Source organism: Stenella coeruleoalba, assembly GCF_951394435.1.
Source record: "Stenella coeruleoalba genome assembly, chromosome: 4".
In the NCBI taxonomy this organism is placed as follows: Eukaryota; Metazoa; Chordata; class Mammalia; order Artiodactyla; family Delphinidae; genus Stenella; species Stenella coeruleoalba.
Window position 1 is genome coordinate 131038377 of NC_137149.1, and position 24217 is coordinate 131062593.

At 36.6% G+C, this 24217-nt stretch overlaps 1 protein-coding gene across 12 annotated transcripts in view; it reads right to left on the minus strand.

The window, feature by feature from the left end:
- The window catches only part of BANK1 (B cell scaffold protein with ankyrin repeats 1), a 417427-nt gene that overhangs the window by 153681 nt on the left and 239529 nt on the right, over positions 1-24217 (minus strand). For all 12 annotated transcript variants that reach the window (XM_079920999.1, XM_079920998.1, XM_079920995.1 and 9 more), the window contains one exon: positions 21670-21866. In XM_079920999.1, coding sequence (XP_079777125.1) covers positions 21670-21866 — 197 coding nt within the window. The remainder of the gene's footprint in view (positions 1-21669; positions 21867-24217) is intronic.

Consider the following 24217-nt stretch of genomic DNA (forward strand, 5'->3'; position numbering starts at 1 on the left):
ACATTTTCATTGTACATTCTCCAGATTATATTATGGTAGATCCACATCACAGCTCAGTTCAAAATCACAGGAAAAAGACAATAATATCAGATAGCCCTATAGAAACACCATTACCAGGGCTTCCCTGGTGGCACAGTGGTTGAGAGTCCGCCTGCCGATGCAGGGGATACGGGTTCGTGCCCCGGTCCGGGAAGATCCCACATGCCGCGGAGCGGCTGTGCCCGTGAGCCATGGCCGCTGAGCCTGCGTGTCCGGAGCCTGTGCTCCGCAACGGAAGAGGCCACAACAGTGAGAGGCCCACGTACAGGAAAAAAAAAAAAAAAATGAAATACCATTACCAGACCTATGTTAATGATTATTCTTATCACATAGCTTCAGAATCTTATCCTAGAAGTTTTGCCTATCCACTAAGTCTCTTGTTTTGCTTCTCATCTGTATTTGAGAGGTGGGCTTAACTCTCTTTGAAAAGAAACACCTTTATATTCTATGTCCTCTAGTACATGTATATATTTCCTGGAAGAATGGGTGGGCTCACCTTATTTCTTCTTTCAGAAATATAAAAACGTTACTGGCATGCAGGAGAGATGGCTTATTAAAGTAGGAAATGGCCACTTAGTGGATGACAAGTATTTACAACATCAGCTGTAATTTCACGTTCAGTTTTAAATTCAGAAGCTGGTGAAGCTGTGCTTTACGGCAATGATGCTGGTGGTAGTTGTATCTTGCAAAATGACAGCCCTCCACCTTCTGATATACTACAATTTGTTAAAACATTTAATACATAAATATTTAAGGACATGGAATTCCAACAGGACAACTCATCTGAAACCATAAAAAAAGTCCCTGTGTAAAAGTCCAAATTCTGACTTCACTGTCAGAGGACCTGAGTGAAATTTTATGAACACATATAGATTGTTTAAGTAAGTAAACGAGGAGGCCATCACACTGAGGCAGCTCCAGGGCCACTGTGGCCCTACTTGTGGCAAACCAAAGCCTAAGCCTGCAAACGCCCCGAGGGTATGGAATCAAAAAGGACGACCAGTCACAGCCAACTGGTCATTAAGTTATAGCCAATCAGTAATTCCCTTTTGCCTTTTCTCTGTAATAGTGTCTCCTCCAGCTCCTGTCACTGGAGTGTTCCTAACTGTTCCTGCTTTGGTGCCGCCTGATTGGAATTGACTTTTTTTTTTTTTTTTTTTTTTTTTTTTTTTGCGGTACGCGGGCCTCTCACTGCTGTGGCCTCTCCCGCTGCGGAGCACAGGCTCCAGATGCGCAGGCTCAGCGGCCGTGGCTCACGGGCCCAGCCGCTCCGTGGCATGTGGGATCTTCCCGGACCGGGGCACGAACCCGCGTCCCCTGAATCGGCAGGCGGACTCTCAACCACTGCGCCACCAGGGAAGCCCCCCAGTTTATCTTTTAACAAGAAAGATATACAGACGTATTCACACACTTATAAAGATATACAGACATACACACACACACATAAAAACATATGTGATATGGCCACTGTTTCAATTCCATTTGATATATCTACTTATCAAAGGGTTAAGGAAATCATAGAGAATATGGAAAAAAGTTGAATTCTATGTTTACTGAGGTTAGAGTGTGATTAGCTGAAAATCTTTTATTATTTCTTAAAAGTTCCACTGGTATTTTGGACAGGCTCATTCTTCATACATCTACTGACGGTCAGTAAAACTCTTTGGGCATTGAAATAGGTTCCCCTACTTTCTCAAATACCTCCTAGGAGGTACCTGAAAACCTCTATGAAGATCTTAAATTACATTTTCTTTCAAGGGAACATTCTAACCGTTTCCCATGATCTTTTCCTAGAAAATTTTAGCTATCTACTTTTGAATTGTTATGGATTTTTATTGCTTCTCCTGTGGCCCGCCTGACTCCTTCTCTCTTTCTGCCTCCTGGGCTCTGTATATCCCTCATTGCATCTCTAGTCCTCTAGCCCTTTCTTACCACGTGAAGGGCTCAGCACCTGGTTACAGCCTCAACAGCAAACTATAACGTGATAGGACTAATCTAGCACTCGTATTATTTCTTCATCTTGATTTGTACCATTGAGGGATTCAGAAAAAAAAGATTATAGAAAGAGTTCAAATAAAATTAATACTTGTATTAGTCAGGGTTCTCCAGAGAACAGAATCAATAGGATGTACATCTATAGAGAAAGATACTGATTACAAGGGATTGGTTCACATGACAATGGAGGCTGGCAACCTCAAGATCTGTAGGTGGGTCAGCAAGTTGGAAACCCAGGTGAGCCAATGATGTAGTTCCAGTTGGATTCCAAAGGCATGAAAACCAGGAGAGCTGACGGTGTCATTCCAGTTTGGATGCCAACAGGCTTGAGGCCCAGATAGAACTGATGTTTCAATCTGAGTCCAATGGCAGGAAAAAGCTGATGTCTCAGTTAAAAGGAAAGTCAGTCTTTCTGTTCTACTCAGGCCTTCAACTGGTTGGATGAGGCCCCCTGCCCCACATCAGGGAGAGCAACCTACTTTACTCAGCCTGTTCATTCGAATGTTAATCTCGCCCCAAAACACCCATTTGCTGTTTGATCAAATATCTAGGCACCCCACGGTCCAGTCAAGTTAATCATCACGATACTCTTGAAATTCAGTAAAACTATAGTGATAAAATAGTTCAAGAAAAGAGCAAAGGATAGTGGTAGAAAGTTAAGCATATAACAGCCATTAGCTAATTTAATTTGACCTACTAAAACTAGAATTTGGTGTTTTCTTTTTCTGTATTCTTACAGGCACTTTAGTCTATCTGCATAGAACACAGCTAAAACTGAATCTGGACCCATCTGAATTGAATCCTATGTGATATACAGCAATAATTTTCTGCAGAAAGATCTTCTGTCAGATCTAGAGTGGGATAAGTTTTCAGAGAACACACTAAAAAAAGGTTAAGTGTGCATTTCCCAAGTATTGTGATGTAGTCTCGTGCAGTGTTAAAGCATGAAAGCTAGAACTATACTGCCTGGGTTCACATCCTAGCTCTAAGCTCTACCTCCTACCAGCTGTGTGACTTTGGGCAGTCACTTAACCACTCTGCTTCATTTCCTCATCTGTGAGTGGGGATAATAAAACAGAGCTGTTATCATAAAGCAGTAAAAATCGCTACCAGTTCATAGTAAGTTCTGTATAACTTTTTGCTAATTTTATTATTTCTGATTCTTATACTAACCTGTTCTTTTCTTTCAAAGTACTTACTTGCTAGAGATTGAATATCGGAGGTAAAGTTTACAGTAGAACTTTGAAGGACACATAATAAAGAACACTCGTTCCCTTGTTTATTGTCTATCTCCCTATTTAAATGGGAGTTCATGAGAGGAATGATTTGTCGGTCTTATATTACTATAAATGTAACAATATCCAACACACAGTACACACTTAATATCTGTAGAAAGAATTCATTCTTTTATGCAACATATATATAATGTACATATATGTACATATGTGTGTGTGTATGAGAGAGAGACAGCTTCTGCCCTGAGACCATCACTGTACTGGGCATGGCAGATACAATGGTGAACAAACATCTACTTCTGTGGAACATACGCTTTGGTGGGAGAGATATTAAACAAATATCCACATACATTAATAGGTAATTATAAACTCTGCTATACTCTCATCAAATAGATAGTGTGATAAAGGAAATGGAGTCTAGGCTTGCGTTTATTAATATATTAGTCATATTAATAAATGATTTTGTTACGAAGATGCCATGAAACCTAATATTAAGTGGAGGTTTACGTTTATAACATGTGATATTGAGCATGGTTTAACAAATTTCCATTCTTTCTTTATAACTGGAGTTCAATTGAATTTTATTCCTTAATTAAAAATATTCACAGCATTATCACTTTCTGAAATTACATTGTTTATTTATTCATTTATTATCTCTGCACAACCAACTAGCTTTTAAGCAACAAGAAGGGCTTTTAATGGTAGTTAAATGTTGCTAAATGCCAATTGCCATTACTCAAATTATTGTCACTTAAATTGTTCTGGGAATGGAAGACCTCTATTGACTTAATAAGTAAGAGACAGATTAAAATAAAACATAATAAACATATTCATTTTATTATGTCTGAGGGGATGTTACAATTTAACCTGTTTAAGAAGAAATTTGATGAATATTATTTTCTATATTTACTTCAGGAGCTATATCTTAACCAGGAAAGAAAAAAATTCAAAATATGGAATATTCATGTGCATATATGTATTATTTTAGTTAGAAAAGACTAAGTGTTAAAATAATTCTCTCACAAAGTGATTGAAATATTAAAATATATTCATGGAGAAATTTTAAAATGATGATAATACAGTAAAACGAAAAACATCGCTAAAGCTTTACAAATTCCAAAGACCATTCATATATATATTCTGATATTTGATGAAGCAGATTTCAGAGAGAAATAAAAGTACGAAGTTTTCTCTTTTCTCCTTCCCTCTCTAACAATCCTATCATATTAGATACAGAATGAATGCTCAGTAAATAACTGGGGATGATTATGATGATAATAATATAATGATGAGGTTGACATTCTATTTAGGAGCATGGTCTAGACATAAGGTTGGAATGTCAAGGAAAGAACGTCTAAGAAGATGGGAGGTGAGAACCTGACTCACTCTCTGAGTATTTATTATTAAATTTAGGTCACCCTGCCTCCCCTTGTGCTGATCCACTCAAAGGCTATGCTAAACTTGGAAAGAATCATTTTAATCATTACAGAATTCATGCAGTGGGACCCTGAAGTTAGTAGGTTCTTATTATTTTTACAGCTAGACATCTTTTCTCAAGGCCATTGGATGAAAATTCTGGCCCCAGAGTTGATTAACTTTCCAACTTGTGAGTCTCAGTTTCCCCAAATGTAAAATAAATAGCAGTTCCTCAGAGACTAGTGGTAAACGAGGAACGAGGGAATATGCACAAAGTTTCCAGCCCAACCTATTATATAATAGGTCCTCAACAAATAATCAACTCCAAGCCCTCCACCCTGCAATGCTATTGTAATCGAGCTGCAGGCTTGTTCAGCAACGCAGTCCAATGCTGCAGTAATGAACCAGATTGCTTAGATAATTGGCATTCTCCCCACCAAATGCAAGAGTGATAGATTCAAGAGAAATCTATGCAGTTACCCATTTTGTAATAGAGAGTTCTCATTAAGGAAATGGATTAATTGGCTTACTGATGTTTTAGTGAGAGCCAGATTTCAATAAGTGGACTCGGCAGTCCTGAGAAAAGCAAATTAAACACTAATAAACAGAGAAATGTGCTTGCTTAGGCTGAAGTCTCAACCATAGGCTCAAATCAAGGATTTGAGTATAAGATTTGTCAATGTGAGTGGATATTAATGTCTGACAGATGAAAACACTCTGGTTTTTTTGAAAAACAAAGACCTCAATTGACCCCATGTTCCCTACTAGCTATAGTATCTTTTCTGTGCTTTATCTTTACACGCCAAAGAATTGTTCTATCCTCATTAGTCCCTGATTCCACTCCTTCTTTCCTCACTTGAGCCTCTAAGGGTCAATGTTAAGGCTTTCCCACCTCTCCCAAACCTCTCACGCCCCCTCCCTCAATGCACTTCACACAAACTGCTCTTGACAGGTACACTGCTAAATACAAAGGCTGATCCTCTGTCCTTATCTTAGTTGACCCATCAGTAGCATGTGACCCAGGTGACTACTGTCTCCTCTGTCAAGTTATTTTTTCACTTGAATTTCAGGACAGTAGATTTCCTGATGTCTCTTCCCACCTCAAAGGCTGCTCATTCTTGGTCTTTTCTGCTGGTGTCTCCTATCACCTTAACTTCTAAACTTTGGAATATCTATAGGCATTTTAAATTTATTATGCCCCAAACCAAACTACCAATCTTCCTCAGCAAACCAGCTTTGTACACAATCTTCCTCATCTCAATACAATAGCAATTTATTCCTTCCACTGCTTCTACCAAAATCCTTGGAGATGTCAGTAACTACTCAATTTCTTTTACACCCCACTGCCAAAGAATCAGTAGATCTGCTGGCTCTCCTATAAAACACCAGTATATTTCAAATCGACCACTTCGCACCATCTCCGCCACTGTCATCCTAGTCTAAGCTATTATCATTTCATCATCTATTCTCTGGAATATTGGAATAGTTTCCAATCAGGTCTCATCCGTCCTGCCCTTGCCCTCTACAGTCTGTTGTCAAAACAGCAGCCAAAGTGTCAAATAAGAACACATCTCTCTTCAGAATTCTCTGATGGCTTTCTTTCTCCAAGATCCTCAACATTGCCTTTCAGGCCCTACACTTCTGTCACCTTTCTGACCCCAACTATTCTCTTTCTCTCTCATTCACTCTGCTTCAGGAACATTGGCCAACTTGCTCTGTTCTGGACATGTCAGATACATCCACCTCAGGGCTTTTGCATTTGTCGTGCTCTTTTCTCTTGCTGGGACAGTTTTCTCCCAGATATCTGCATGGCTTTCATGGTTTTCGGGTTGTTATCAAAGGCTGCCTTCTCAGTGAGGACTCCTCTGACTACTCATTTCAAAATTGCCCTCTCCCCAACTCCTCCCAAACACCACCCTACACTAGGTGGTCTTTCTTATTTCTTCTTAGCCTTAAACAGTAATGTCCATCTGATACATTATATGTCTTAAATTTTATTTGCTTATAATCTGCCTTTTTTCCCATTAGAATTCCATGATGGCAGGAGTTTTAGTTCATTTTGAAATCCTTGTGTTTAGAACAATACCTGGAATCTAATAGGTACTCAAATATTTGTTAAATCAATCAATACATTGACTTGCCAAACTAAAATTGGAGAGACTATTAATTTTGGGGCTCAAGTGAGAGCTCATTAATTTACTTAAAAAACAAATCCAAAAATTTAGCTTTCATCTGGTACCACCTATTTTCCTTTTATATTATATTTTTGGAGGCAAAATAAGTCAGACATAATCTTTAATTTCTCACATCCATATATATCACAAGGAAGGTGTTGCTACATAGGAGAGATGAAGACGAAATCATATAGCTTGGCTCAGAGCTATGATATTTTTTGAATATTCCTTTAAAAATATTTATATATTTAGTTATGCAATTTTCTCATAAGTAATCTGACCTTGGAAAGACCTTTATATAAATTTAAAGTCGAAATCATGCCATGATACCAGTAGAAAAGTACATACCCAATCTACATTGAATTATATTAAACACCCTTTTCTAGCCTCAAGCATCAAGAATGAATGAAATTCAAGCCAATTAATAGAGAAGAAACTCCAAGGGATATTTTTCCAATGAAATTTTAATTAATTTGCCTTTGCATACTTTTATTCTGAAAGCACAATGCCATTGTGTTTATTTCACGAGGTCCACTCTCTAAAGCTACAATGTCAATACTGATTGTTCTAATTAACATTTATGATTAATTTTGTCCTCACTGAAATTGCATTTCCTTTTGACCAGCAGGCATACAAGTGACAGCTCTAGATTACTCTGTTCTACACAAGCTAATTGGTTTGAAAGAAGCCAGAGAAAAACAAAAGAACTTAAGTTCAGAAGGTTTCTAAGAAATTGGAAGTCTAAGGATTATAAAAACATAGGGCTCCACGGGACTTTAAAGACCTTTTAGCCAACACATGCAGGATACTGAAGACCACCACTGTCTGAAGCAAATACGTTAAAGATAATGAATTATCTGTTCAGAATGAGATATTGTTTCAACCTTGAAAAAAATTTTAATGACATATTAATTATCCCTATTTGAGAAGAACTGTAAGCACATATATACTGCTTCCCTCTATTACTTTCATGGATTGGCTTGTTACCTGTGGGTATTCAATTACTTTTAACTTAATAAGCATTAAAATCACTATGTACTGAGTCAACAGGTAATCAAAATAATATTGTTGTTTGTTCTCATAGACCATGACTGATTCTAAGCAGCTATGTTATTTGGAACAATGAAGATGAGAGCAGAGATATTATAAGTTCTTCCAAAATGTGCATTTGCTGTGGCTGAATTTGCCACCCAGCTGTTTTCCATAAAGTATGACATTAGGACAATGGGAAATGGGCTTAAATTGTAGACTGGGGGGGGGGCTTACAGTGGATATAAAGAATACTTTCCAAAAAATGAGGGTACATAGATATTCAAACCAAATATTGCAATATCCTCATTCAGGAATGATACTACGACATCTCAAAAGGGTAAGATTATTCTCTGCCTGGGATGATGAGGTGTGACTTCTCAGGGTTCAGCTGTTGCTAGGACAAAGTGCCATTTAGTGTTTATCAAAAGAATCATTAATTCTGAAAAAACTTTTTAAACAATAAAACATTTTAGTAAATACTGATTATACGACTGAAGCAACAAATTTATTTCACAATTATGAAACAGAGGAGACAAAACAGACCTTGGAATAAGGAGGATGAAAACTTTGATATTCTGAGAAAAGTGTGTATACACTTTTTTAAAGAAAATATGGCATATCTGATGTAGAAAACCCAAATCATGGAAATAATACATTGTGCCTTTTCAAAAAGTTGGAAACATAAAACGTGTACTATATTTGTATTACAAAATCTTTGCTTTCTTGGAGTTTAATGAGAGCTCATTTCATTTGGGATAACACAAACTGATAAGGCAATAACTTGTTTGAGTTGGAAAAAAAACAAAGACTATTCACATACTTTACTCATCTTGCTTTCCCCAGGGCGCTTGCCGCAATTTCCCACCCCCCGCCCCAAAATCAGATTGCCATGGAGACTATCTGGGTATGGTCACGACCCGTGTGGTTCTGTCTCTTTCTGTATGGGAAGCAGAATAAGGGATTAAAAACTCGAGAAAACTTTTTTTAGGGTTATAACCTGTGTGTATATAAAGAGAAAGTATACAGATACTGTTAGCTTTTCTAGGAATTTATGAAAATATGAATCATTTATTATGTAGCAACACAGTGAAAAAACAGCAGCTGGGACATCTGTAAATAGTTCTTACTGAGAATTACAAATGGGAGTTTTGCTTGACTCTGTTAAGCCAAACACACACCATTTCAGGGAAAGTCTATTTTAAGCAGTGACATACACTGGGCTTAGTGGCCAGGAGAAATGTCTTTCCTGAAAAACGTGTAAAAAAATACTAATTAAAAGTCAAGTATTTTCTCAGAGTAACAGAGTAGGCAGAAATACCACAGACAGCTGCCTTACCCATTTCTTCTGTTCTACAGATGTCTGTTTCTTTCTCTCCCCTGCCTCTCTATTCCTTTTCTTTTTTCCCCATACATGTTTCATGGGATTTTAAGAGTTTCATAGGCATGTTTCTGGCAAATGCTAAAATCAAAGCGATGAGAATTTTTGTTCTTGTGTAATTTCAATTTCTAAAACCTAAGGCACTTATACAAAATTTTAATGAGTAACTAGTAAACTTTGGTATCATGCATATCAATCAACTCACAGATAGACTGGATTTTTCGCTTTTGAATCAATTTTCATATTGAATCAATATCAAGTAAGTATTAGATAAAATCTCTCTTCTCTTTATGGTGATGCTTGTCTAGGCTCAAACGTTATCAGAGCAGCACATTGTGTGATTAAATAAATATGACCGCTAAGTGCTCTTCAATGGCATGATTTCTCCTTCCTTTCCTCAAATCAGTCAGGGATTACTCCCTAGAAGTAAATATCAGTCTTATAAGAAGGGTATTAAATCCAAACTAGGGTAGCAAATTTTTATCAAGGAAATCCGCTTCTGGTCCTAAAGTCAGAATTCTAAGAGGTCCAAAGCAAAGCTGCTCCACTTGGATGTAGTGATTTTTCTGTCCTTAGGGAGGGAAATTCAGCCACTTCCCACATGCACAGGCTCAGCACTCAGAGCCAGTCTTGGGGCCGTGCTTGGTGCTGTGGCCCTGATGTATCAAAATTCGTTATTTTGCACCCGATGAGCAGCATTTGGGGCTTCTAACTTGTTCAGAACCTCTTACACATTTCAGCTAGGGCCATGCCTACTTTTGGCACAGATGTTGGAGTTGTGATGGATTCTTCTCTGATGAACATTTTGAGCAAGTGAAGGCAAACTGCAAGCAGTAACCTCTTGGGTTTATCCCCCAAAGGATTCATCTCATATTATATTTCTACTAAAAACGAGGCTATCATGTTTACAAGAAGTATATAATAATAAATAAAGGAGTTGAATATAATTTTAAATTAAAACAGCAGGACATAAAACGTTTTTGCAATACAACAAATTTGTAAGAATAAAATGGAGCGAATCTATGCCTCCTAACAGCTGACACCAGGATTCTTCTCGAGGATAAAGAGGACTTTCTTCAAGTTCCTTGAAAAACTGCTTGAAGAAGGAAAGTGATATTTTAAAGACCTAAATGCACAAGAATGAAAGAAGATGACTAAACTCCTGAGAGTCTGCAAAAGCAGAGAAGTAAGGCCTGTGTGGGGCAGTATTTGGAGGCAAAAAGGCTAATTATTATGGGTCAAGATGAGTGCCAGGGTCATTGCTACAGAGAAGCTCCCTCCACGCCTCTAAACCTTCACTAAAATTTGCTATTGACACAGAGTTCTCTGTGAATGGTGTTTGTGTGGGAATCTAGGGAAAAGGTCAACATTGTCTGGGATCTGGGAGAACTGGAAGAACTGGAAGAGGATGCTACAACCAGAACGTGGAAGTACGAAAAAGAAGCCAGAGCATGGAGTTATGCACTATTAGGAAAGACATAAGAAATCTCTTACTCTAAAAGTTCTAGGGATAATTAGAATATGAGAACCTTTTAGCTAAATAATGGGTTTTGAGTCATTTAAATTTATTTAAGTTTCCAAACATGAATGTAAGGAAACGCATGTTTAAAGTGGTTATTTCTAGAAAGTGGAATTATAAATAACCTCTATATTTCTCTTTAGTTTCCAAATATTCTAAAATAACCATGTGTTATTTTTAAATTAAAAGGTAAATGTAAATAGATGCATTTGCTCATTGGAAGATACCAAATATAAAATTTATTTATTTCTGTATTACTGTTGGTTTATGAATGCTACATAAAAGAAAGTGGGTATTCAGTTTTAAATACTTATCATGGAATTTTGTCTTCTGTATTCTTTTTCAGATTGCATGCCCAGACAGATTTATAAAACAGTGGACAGGATCTCTGTATAATCAGGTTGAAGTCTATAAAGGAAAATCTCAGCTTGGCATAGATAAGTGATCCACTAAAAAGAAATTTCTGATCTAGTGAGAGCTTAACAATGTGGATGTTGATTTATGTGGCATTCATAACCTAATCATTTTAAGAAAGGAAAACAAAATCTGTCATTTCTCAGAAATTAAAATGGATGTATAGTCACATATTTTGTCCTTAAAATATCAACAACTTGTTCATATACTGAAGTTGAATATATGAAGAATAAGAACTGAATAAGTACCACATTAAATTCTTAGAAATATACATATAACATGTGGTAGGAGAAACAAAATAGATCTTTAGCAGATGTTCAGTTACCTTGATTGCTACTAGATATAAGTTATAAAATTCAACAAATCTATTTTCAAAATTTTTACTTTTATTATTACCAATAATAATTTGGACGATAATGATAATTCCTTTTTTTTTTTTTTTTGGCCGCACCTTGTGGCTTGTGGGATCTTAGCTCCCCGACCAGACCACAGGGATTGAACCCAGGTCCTGGCAGTGAAAGCACCGAGTCCTAACCACTGGACTGCCAGAGAATTCTCTTAATAATTCCTTTAAATGGAAACTGCTGTTTCTCTCTCTCAGTTGGAGTGTGTGTCTGTATGTCTCACAAGGTGCTTTATTTTATGATATTCTGATCAAATCAAAATACCACTAAATTGCAATCTTTTTTTTTCTTCCTATTCTGTGTTATTTTTTCTCTCCCTTGAAGTGATGAATAATGACAAACATTTAGAAAAGAAAATCTTTCCACAAAAAAAGCAGACTAAAGGAATGAAAAGTATCTTGATTTATTTCATTGCATTTTTCACTTTTATTTTTAATAAAAAACAAAAAGACAAAAACCAAAAAACAGAAAACCTATTGTCTGGATTTTTAAATACCTACCATGAATGTGTGTATAAGCTCTTTTAGGCTCTAAAAACAGGATTCCTTACTATATATTTTATTAAAATCCCATATTAAATGTTAAAGTTTTTTTAAAAACATAGATCTATGGTCCTACCTAGGTCATTATTGTACACAAGGCAAAGGAGAATATGTATTCCATGAAAAAAATCACATAAAATGACTGTTTTCTGGTCCAAGAACTCAGAGGTTACATGTGCTCTGCCTTTTCCCCACAATTGTACATTCCATTCCTTTCACCCAGATGCATCCTTCATGTTTCTCCATTAAATGCTCCTTATTTAAAATTCTGTTCATGATTTATCTTCTTAGGAAAAATTCCATGTGATTTCAACTGTTCCAATTACCATCCTGCCATTTCAGGGTCTTTTAATATTTATGAAGATGTTTTGGACATTTTTATGTTCATCTATTTCATCATGTTCTGGGACACTAGCTATCACTTTATTTGTCATGAGCAAATTCAGCACCAGTGAGACTTTCTTTTGCCTGAGGTACTTTGCTCATTGAGCACCCTGCCACCAAGGGGCTTCAGCCTTAAGCATTCATGATTTAGGGAGTGAGATTATTGCACAATTTTTCCTTTTACAAAGAAATATCCTTTTCCTGTTAAATGAAAATGCAATTATAATCAGGAGTTGAATTTGTGTGTTTCCCTACAAATCCCATAATTGCTTCTTTCCAGACAAGTCTTCTAACTCCAACCAGAAATGCCTACACGCTGCTCCATTAGACATTGTTTTCACTTAAATACAATACACTGTAATACAGGATAAGTATCAATTTACTTCTTACATAATTGCTTTGAAGGAAAAAGTCTTAATATTTGTTTAAAAAAGTCACTTTTACAAATCAAAATAGTTAAACAAAAACGTTTAAAACCACAATTTAAATAATTTCCCAATTGAATTTAATCCCTGTTCCATAGGGACAGTTTTCTCTGCTCTTTGGTTCCTAGGCTCCAATGCTTACCATCATTTTTTTTTTTCATATACAGTTCAACAGAGTCATCAGTCTACTTGTGTATTAACCAGAATATAAATGCTAAAGATGAAAAATAAAAGATAATACATTGGTAGTATTTGATTTTAAGGAAGAAAGAGATAAGCAGTAGTTTAAAAAATCATTAAGTGGAACTTAGTTGGGCTTAGATGAGAAATACAGCTCTGCCAGATGAGTGCATATCCCCAATCAACAGTCTTAGCTTAATTTCCTGATCTGTAAAATGGGAGCAAAAATGTCTGATTCACACAGATTAGTATACTGATCTAATGTGGAAGCACCAAGCATAATGCCTGAGACAGAAGTACTCAATAAAGCCTAGCTTGTTTCTCTTCTTTCCCTTCCTTTCTTGAGTCAGATCTATACGGAACAAAAAGAATGAGCTTGCACTGAATGAACTTAAGACACACTTCAGGTTATGTTATAGGAACAAGGCCACTAATATCATGCATCTTAAATCAGTACACTTAATATGAACAGCCAATTCGTAATTTCATGGCAAATGTTCACAATCAAGAAAAGTCAAAACGACCTCCATTCTGATCTTGCGTATTTTCATAGTTGTGTATTCTCATGTGAATGTTCAAGACTTCCCCCAAACCAATGGTATTTATAATTCCATATTCAAAAAGCATTCATTAAAGTCATTCACAATAATTATGCTACTAGTCAACAAATGCAATGAATAGTATCCTCATGCTTAGTAATTGTTCATTAACTACCTACTTTATTAAACTGACAATAACAAATATAAAATGAAACTGCTTACTTCTTTCATATTCACAAGAGAAGCATATGATCTCTTTCCCTCTCTTTTCATTTGCAATAAAATAACAATCACATAATTTATCCAGTGGTCCTTGCCATGTAAATGCCTACTGTTGCTAGGACAGATATTTTACAAATTAGAAAACTGGAATATCTAGATATTCTATTCCTAAGAAAATAAATTTTAGTAAGAACAATATAGAAATAAAATCACAAAATACCTCTAGATGTTTAGATAAAAGATGATAAATGTGGTGGATAATGTTTTAATGTATTGCATTGGCCTGAATCTAGTCCTTAAAGGACAAAAGTTGTTTGTGTAGGATTTGAAGAGAGATTCAAGAAGATTAAGTGTGGGTTTTAACACTAAAACACTGGAATATTTGCCAAGATCAAAACCACTTGTACTGTGATAATGAACAGCTTTAAATGTCTCTTTCACTAATGGTAAGTTCCTGGAAGCTACAATAATTTTTTTGGGAGGGGTGGTTATTTTTCTTCTATCCGAATTTTTTTCCCCATAGTCACTTGTCTTAAAGAACTACAAGAAAATAATATTTATTTCTCATCTTGGATAAATTTATCCAAATAACACTTAAAAAAATTCTCCCTAGGGGGCTTCCCTGGTGGCGCAGTGGTTGGGGAGTCCACCTGCCGACGCGGGGGACACGGGTTCGTGCCCCGGTCCGGGAGGATCCCGCATGCCGCGGAGCGGCTGGGCCCACGAGCCATGGCCGCTGAGCCTGCGTGTCCGGAGCCTGTGCTCCGCAACGGGAGAGGCCACAACAGTGAGAAGCCTGCGTACAGCAAAAAAAAATAAACAAAAAAACAAAAATTCTCCTTAGGTTTAGAGCCTTTACTATTGTTATTATTCAATAAACATTTATTATCTACAACCTGGAAGACACTATATTAGATGCTGTGGGGAATATGGAATAAACAGAGCATGACACTTGCCTCCAGGAACTGGAAAGTTAATGTAATCAACACTGATTGATTAATTGATTCATTCAACACTTATGTAGTGAACCCATAGTGTTGGCCAAAAATTGTGTTAGATATTAGGGAAACTGCGGTAAAAGAAATAAAACTGTCCTTGCCCTCATGGAATTCATAATCTACTGGAGAGACAGACATGCAAAACAAACAAGTAAATAAAAATAAATAACCGTTCACCAGTACTTATTAATACTTTAAACTATAAAAAGTCCCACAAAAGAATGGGTCCTCGGAAACAGAATAACAGGAGAACAATACATAATTCCATATAACTTTTAGAGTGCTTTTACTTGTCAGGTATTCTTGTACATGTTTTACACGTATTTATATTTATTTATCATAACAAGGGTACCAAAAAAAGGTGTTCATCTCCATTTTAGAGATGAGGAAACTGAAGCAAGGAGAGATTAAGTGATTTACTCAGGGCGCATGGCTGGAAAGTAGCAGAGTCAGTATTTAGACTCAGGTGGCTCCAGAGCCACCTATCTCAAGATACGTGGCTCCCAGACTCTAGCACATAATGTTCCTGGATGAGGCTAAAATTTGGGAAGGAGATGAAAGTTAGACAGTGGAGGTACACACCTATAGCCTCTTTCTATGAAGGTCTCCTGGAATAGGTGGAGTTTCAGCTGAGATTTGGGCATGGTTAAGAGCTCAGGATATTTTACTAAGGAGGAAGGGACTTCTAGGTAAAGGGAATAGCTTGAAATAATGAAATGAAGGAAGGACAAATGGACTTTGGCAGCTGAGTTGTGCAATTAAGGATGAGGCTAAAATAGTCAGCTGGGCTATGCTGTGGGGGGTCCTCAGTATGCAGCCTGATATGGGATGGTTTGAGGCCAAAAAGACTGGGAAGGAAAGACCTCCTAGGGGGCTTTTTAGCGCAGCCGACCAGAAGAGAGATAATGAAGGTACAAACCAAGGGAGCCACAGAGAGAAGGAAAAAGAGGGAACAGATGGGCTAGATGATGTGTAAGTACAACTGTTAAGATATGGTAACTGAATGGATGGCGTGGATCAGGGTTGTATGAGGGAGAGGGAGGCTATGAGAATGGATTCGGGGTTAAGTCAGAAATATTTTTAGCAGGGTGACTTTGGGCAAGGTACTTTATACATCTGTTTCCTCATCTGAAAAATGGGAAATAGTATATGCATTTGTGGCTATCTAATCAGGAGTTGAAAATGACTTTCAAATTTTGGCCAAGTAAATATTGCAGATAATTATGCCATTAGCCAGGAGAAAAGAAAAAGATCATTTGGGTCTGTTGAGCTCTAGAGGCCTGTAACATATCCATGTGGACACATTCAGCTTGCAACTAAAACTGGAACTTTAAGTCAGGAGGAAGGTCCAGGTTAAAGACAATGATTTAGCTGTCAATCACCAGAGAAGACTATGTAGAAAGAACCTTAACTGATGGGGTAAGAGAAGGACGTCACAAAGGGTGAGTGGAGATTTAGGAAGAGGACAGGGTCAGGGAATCCAGTGCCAAAGCTTGAGCCAAAGAACATCTGAGAGGAATCCAATGGGTCTGATCTACGGTAGCTTATTAATGGTCTTTGACAGAGCAGCTTCAGTAGTGGGCTGAATGCGAAGCTTGGATTGTTAGGAGGAAAGAAAGGAGTGAAACGAAAAGTCATTCTTTCAGTTAGTTCTGGTACTGAAAAAGAGATCAAAGAGAAGGCAGGGTTGTTGGGAGCGTGTGTGTGTGCATGTGTGTGTATTTGAACATGCTTATTCAGGGAACAGTCAGTATAATGGGAGAGATTAATGATGCAGGAGAAAGAGAGGATATGATTGATGGTGAGGTCTCAAGTTGATATGAATCACAATAAATCAAAAGAAAATAAGGTGAATGCAATATCATTTATTATGGATCTACTATATTTTTAATGTTTTCATATTATGTCATCAAGTCCTAAAAACATCCTGTAAGGAATTATTTTTCCTATTTGCAAATAAAGGAACTGAAGCGGAGAGAAAACAAAGAGGTTGCTCAAGGATGGAAATGTGGTATTTGATGAAGTTAGGATTCAAATCCAACGTGGCTGAATCCCAAGACCCCATGACTAGAGGAAAAATAAAAATTTGACAAAGAAGAGGAAGGAGTTGAGGGAGTTTTAACAGGATGTTTACAGCTGCAGAGTTAGAGCATCAAAACTGAGTTTGAGGACTTGGGGAAGAATAAACTTCTGTAATGCACCGCTATGGTCCATTTAATGGGATTTTAGAAAGAGACTGCTAAGTAGCTCCAAAAGCATAACTGAGACATGAATTTGTAATGCATGCCCTCAAGTGCAGTTATGTGACTTGTTCCAGTTTCTTCAGTTCTAACAGAACATCAGTATTGAACAAAGGCTGGAATTCTAAACTTCACTGTAGGCTGGCGTATTAAAAATAAATGCTGAAGAGAGTAGTTGTGTTATTTGTCTATGAATATACTAAACCTAAACTTAAAAAATATCCTGAATATAGAAAGAATATGAGCAATATATTTTTTTTTAAACATGGGATCCGGTTAAGGATATTACTGGGTAAGTGAGATCAAACAAGTCCTTAAATTTGACACTTGCCTTCTGTCCCATCAATGAGTAAATACATGCTGAGCACCTCGGGGGCACCTGATGGTGGGAGGGGTAGGGAGCCCATGACTCATCATTAGCTTCTAGACTTACGAGAAAGAAAAACGACATAAGCAAAGCAGGGTATGCTGCCATTTAGAGGGAATTAGCATATACTAATATTTACTAAATTAAATGGAATAATCCACTAGAGCAGGGCTCCCCAACCCCCGGGCTGTGGACCGACACCAGTCCAGGCCTGTTAGGAGCCGGGCCGCACAGCAGGAGGCGAGCGGCGCAGGAGAGCCAGTGAAGCTTCGTCTGCCGCACCCCATCGCTCACATTACTGCCTGAACCTTCCGCCGTCCCTCCTCCCTCCCCCGCACCCCGTCCATGGAAAAACTGCCTTCGAAACCAGTCCCTGGGGCCAAAAAGGTGGGGGACCGCTGCTCTAGAGAAAGTACCAAATGAGCAAAGCCAATACTGAGAGAAATAATGGGCTAAGAAAGGTGAATGTTGACTGCCCGAAGCATAAAGCCTAACTTCCGAGTAATGGGTTCCTACACCAATCAGTCAGCCTTTGCTCTATATCAGGGGTACTCCAGGTGCTTCAACATCTACCTCTTCTGTACTGTCATTCCAAACCCTTGACCGTTTGAAAAAGATCAGGGTCACTGTCTATCAGGCAGACACTAGAGGGCGACAGAATCAATCTCGTGCTCTCTGTCTCCCTCTGGTGCGCGTGGGCGCACACACACACTAGCCCACGGTCCACAGGGGCAAACGGCAGTGTCAGGCTAAGTCAATGAGAGCAGGCTGTCACAAGAATCCCATCACAGACGTGAGCAACAGAAACATTCCCAGTGAGGAGTCCTCCTGAAAAGTCAGCGAGAGAAAGTGCCTATCTCTGAAATTTTCACGAAGATTATGTATGATTAAGATCTTACTAATATACACACCAAACTATACGAGTGAACACTGTGGTGGAAGAGAAAAGATACTAAGTGGATACTGTTCCTAGTAATCACCTGTTGGTTCTCCAATTCCAGAGCCGGCCCACAGAGGAGGATGTATTTCCCTGTCTACTTACATGTGATCTAATCATTTTCTGAAGTGTTTAAAACTGATGGAGGTAAATGGGGTGACATACTCAAGATAACACAAAGAAATATCACATATTATTTGGCTTAAAACACATTCTAATTTTGGCTGTACACTTTATCTTAAATCACAAAGTATCTTGTAATCTGTGGCGAAGTTCCACTTTAGTTTCAAATTCTCAGGTATTTCTGACTTAAAAGGTAAGTTTTTAGAGGACTGAATGAGTTGTCAGTATTGCTACTTGTTATTTGAAATAGTCTGAGATTTCCTCAAGAATTCTATGAAGCAAACTGCGGTTCACACTCAACTGTGGAATTAAACACCAATCCTGTGGCTTTTTGTCCATCCGCCTTTCATATTAATTCTTCTAGAAGGCATTGTCAGAAACTGAAAACTGAGTAGTTTATTTGAAAGACTGTATGCGTTACAGAAATGTATCGTATTATTATCTACAATAGTACTGAAAACATGAAACAAGTGTAGTTGTTAATGCGATAACTATCAAAACATGAAAGCTACTCATTCATAAGCAAAAGTCTCTATTCATAGATTGTACATAAATTATTAACCTTTCAAAGTAAAAAACGCCACGAAGAAACATCAAGTGATTCGAGGCTCCTCCTTCTTCCTCCTTATTCATCTAGCTAACAGATAGTACTTGTTCGCTTATGAACGCTTGCTACTGATTCTCTTTTCATCTTTATTTTAAAAAGTCATGAGCGACTTTTTCCTTCTACCTACCCATGTTATTCAGCAATGACCAAACTCACTGTGTTGTAACTCCCTGTGAGATTCTAAAATGAACCATGTTTCACTGATGGAGGATTAGGAAGAATTGAAGAAATCAGTGAATCAGTTGCGGGGTATGTTTGAATTTAAAAATATATATATTTCTTCAGTACAGAAGTATGGTCAATTGGTGGATTATAAACTGCAAACTGAAAGAATATCTGTTCCTTTCAACAATTCTGAAAAATAGTTCATGGAAAACTTGAATGCGTATGTGACAAATCTGAGATTTATCAGAATGTGGTTATAACATTAAAGCTATGTAAATGTTATGAAAGAAACAATAAAGTATTTCAGCAATGCAAATAGATCGCACGTTTTTTCTCTATTAAGTTTAGATATAATTTTAAAAAGACATAGCTACTATAATTTATAGTATAAAGTCTCAACATGTGTTTATCTGACACACTTCCATAGTCACTTCCTTAGTGACAGCAGAACATCTGCAAAATAATTGATCTGCCCTACCTATAATGTCAATGTCTACTATAGACATGCTGGCAAAATGTAACAGCTCACAACGAGACAGAATACATGAAATAATTTAACAAATTTCATAGAATAATTATCAAGTATAACTGCAAAATTAGAATGCAACCACTATGAAAGAATAGTCACCTAAAGACAGTGATACCAATCTACTGGTATCAATGCTATTATTGCAGGAGTAAAGGTATAAATACCCAGAGGATGAGAGATAAAAAATCATTTCCCACATCCATCAAATCCTACCCTCATAGTTGCTTTTGTATCTACTGTCATTATTATTTAGTACTATGTTATTTATGAAGTATGTGCAGTTTTGCATGGGGCTGCATCTGTTAAAAGCTGAGTCCTCACTGGAGAACCATAAGTGGAAGCGTCACTCTTTGAAAATCAGGGATCATCTTGGAAAGTAACCCTGGATGTTGAAGACTTCTAGGGGAAATTTTAACTTCCGTCCACCAGTGGTTAAAAATTTGAGAATAAGGTTGTAGAGAACTGAGTACCCAGGGTGTAGGAATAATAGGACTATTGTGGGCCAATTTACAAGGCTGAATTGATTCATTGACTTACCTGAGATAGATGCCATGTTGCATTGGTCAATGACTATGTACAGTGGATAATAACTAAAATGAACGCATCCATCGGATATACGACAATCACTATCTAAAACCTTTCCATGAATAAAAATTATGCTTATTCCTCATTTGAAGGACATAGAATATAAAAAGTAGTTTATTAATTTTATTACAAAACTTAATTTCTGTATTTATTGTAAATAAAATAAATACTTGTATTTTAAATACAAGTAGTTCCAGATGGTGGATGATACCCATGCTCTTCTGATAACTATTTGCTATTTCTTAAACGTGGAGAAAAAAGTTAGATTGGTTGTCATTTTACTCTCTGGAAATCAGAAATACCGATGGTTTTTAGAAGTCCAATATTACATTTACTTAACCTAATAATCGGAATATATGCTAAAATGACCAGAAGCATTTCAATGTTCTGTATTAACTGTTCTTTGGCAATAAAATTATCTTCTGAGAATCCAAAGACAAATTCTGACATATTCACCAACACAATAATTGCCTATTATATTTTCCTAAGAGCCATCAGAAGTATAATTCACTTTCTCGAGCAAAATGTGCATACCTTTGTTACAAACAGAAAATAATTGCTTTTCTAAGGTTGATTAAGGAAACACAAAGTGTGTTTTATGTACTAAGGTAGTATGCCCTCCTTCAGTCGTCCCTTGGTTGCATTCTTACAGAACTAATATCCTTCAAAGGGTGTTCTGAAATTTGGAGTTTCAACACACACAATAAAGAACTGGGACTTAACAGAGAGAGAAAGGGAATCAATCACGTATCAGAAACAAAGTTAAACAACATGGCTTAGCTTTTTACTGGGTAGACTTTTTGAATAATTATCAAAATATATTCCTTTAACCTAGTAAATATCTATCTCATTTTACGTGCCTAACAGCGCCTACTTAGACTTTTGAACAAAAGATGAAAAGTAAGAGGTTTTCATTTCCTTGGTAACATCTCCTTTCCAACACTGAACAGGCTATTTAGAAGCCAGAAAGACCAGATAAGTTTCAAAGGGGCTATTTAGGGGTGGGAGTGTGGAGTCAGAGCTGGTTTATGGCGTATGAAGACAAGTTGAATAATCTTGCAAAATGCTTAAGACAATGAATGACTCAGGACCAACAGACGCTAAAAACTAGCTGTACAGTAGCATCATTTTCAAGAGCAATGTGCATGTACCCACACACACATACATACATATTAATTTTATAAAAAAGAGTTTTAGAGATAAAATGGAAAAATACTTACTGAAAAGTCTTCAAAGATTTTCTTGAGTTCTTCGTGACCATGCCTTTCAGCAATATGTGCTGGATCTGAACCCTCCAAGTTTTTCATCTTAGATGCCCAAGTTGCTCCTGAACATTGAAGCAAATGAATAGCCAAGTTCTTTAGGCCAAATTTTGCTGCACAGTGGAGAAGAGTTGGAAGTTCTTTGAAATAAGGACCTATAAGCATAAGAATAGGGTAATTTTTTTTATCATATCTTGAACCACATAAGAAAAAGTCAAACACAGTCTACTCCTAAAAGTAATTCCCACAAAGTAGAGCAGACTTTTAGTGTGATTTTGCAAATAAGAAACTGTCAGTGGTTTTCGCAATGTAGACCCTCCCTCTTTCTATTTCTCATCTTAAAGCAAATATAAACTAATATTCTCACTAGCATTAGTGCCTCCCCCTTACTTGTTGGGTAAGTTTAATTTAGAAAGGCATATGGACCTCCTAAATGTAAAACAAAAACATTACATTGTAATAACTCCTTTTTCAATGTACTGCAACGTTAACCAAACACTAAATAACAAATAAATTCATCTATAAAACTTTTTGTATTTTCTACTGCCATGCCTAGTTTGCTTCTCTTTGAAGTTGAAATGAACATGAAATTCCTGGGGGTGTGAGTTATGTTAGATTTTTATGTGAAATTTTTCTTTCAAAAAGTAACTGCAACAGCTAATAAGCACTTTTATAAAAATCTTCAATATGGAAATTTCCATCAGGATTTTACAGGTTTCATATCAATGTTCTGGAATTTGAATTTCCTAATTATATGTTAGCTATTAGTTAGAAGACATGTATTAATTATGCATAACTATAAAACAATGAATATATACTGCTATCACAATGCCAAAATACACACACACACACACACACACAAGCACACACACACATGCAGATGAGTGATGGTTTGTTATTATTCTACACTTTCATACCTAGCTAGAAAAATTGTGTTATAGAAATTACACACCCGCTTACTTTAATAGCTATGGCATTATTAGAAGCAAGCAGTGTGAGACTTATAGCAACAGAAACAAAGCCATCAAAGCAAAAGTCAATTGTCTTCCAGCAAAATTCTAAAGCAATGAAAACAGCCACCTCATAATGTTTTGGAAAACTGTGAATCTGGCCTCATTTACTTTGCTGTTTTGTAAGGAAAACAAAAAAGGAAAAGAGAGGGGATTTAAACCTGGAGTTTTCAATTCACTTGGGTGTTTCAGGGCTGAATAAATTATCTAGTTTGTTAGTTTGTATGTTTTAACAGGAAACATAACAAAACAAAACAAAAACCTTCAGGACATGTTAAGAACTTACAGTAAGGAAATATTTTATCCTTCAAAATGTGTTAGAACTAAAATGGCTGTAGGTAAATCTAGGATAGTATTTCAGTGATAAAGGCACTTGTCCCTTCTTATATGGTGAGCAGTGACTAAAAAATTATCAAATATTTTATGAAGATGAGCTTATAAACGCTGAAACTGTTCTAGGTACCAATTTTCAAAATAAAAATAATGTATTTTCTCCAAAAGGAATTAAGATATAATTTTCTATTTATTTTCATTTACATGAATTATAAAATAATTTCTGCTATAATAAACCAAACCAAAGTTAATAAAGAAAAATATTTGCATGATAATGTCAGATTTTTACATGCCCTTGGTCATCTTTCTCTTTGTCATACCATACAATATACAAAAAACATCATCGCCTGCCAATAAATGCCGTATGCATTGTTCTTGCACATTGTTATTCTGTTGTACTTTGAAATCACTGTTAATGCAGCTTAAAATATATTTTCATTAAATAAGTGTTTAATCATTATAGGAATACATTCACCTTTTAACCTCACCAACTTCCCCTGTCAGTAAATTCTTCAAGTTTAAGGTAATATAATATTAGAAACAACTACAATAAACTTCATTAAAAGTCTATTTTTGTACACCAGGAAGAATAAAAAGGACCAAGTGGACATGGTTTTCCAGGGCTCACTTCTTAACAGTTTTGATACTCTGAACCATGCTTTCTGGCACACAAAAGCAAGAAGTTCTGCTGATTTAAGATTATGCTGCTGATACTAAAAGGGAGTACAGGTTTGAAGGCTGGCTCCTTTAATTTCCATTTCTTTATTTCATTTTTAGTTGTAGCTGAAAAGTCATTAATCTTCTAGAATGCTTTGTGAAGTTAGAGACATGAAAGAGTTTTGGAGGACATTTTTCCAGTTTCCTATCCAGTAACAGAATTTCATTCCTAGAGTCTATAAAAGATGATCTTCTAGCTACTGCTTGCATAGCTCTAATGAGAGAGTGTTTTTTACTTCCTAAAGCAGCCTGTTTCTTGATTAGACAACACTGATCATTAGACATTATTACTTCTGTTGAGGTGAAATGTCCTCTAAATTACCATATCTTTATATCCTTTGGGCAATACAGAATATGACAGTTACAAAAGCATGGGCTTAGCGTTAGTTGGCTTTGCCATATATTCACTATGTGAAGTTTCAGCAAGCCACCCAGTATCTGAGCCC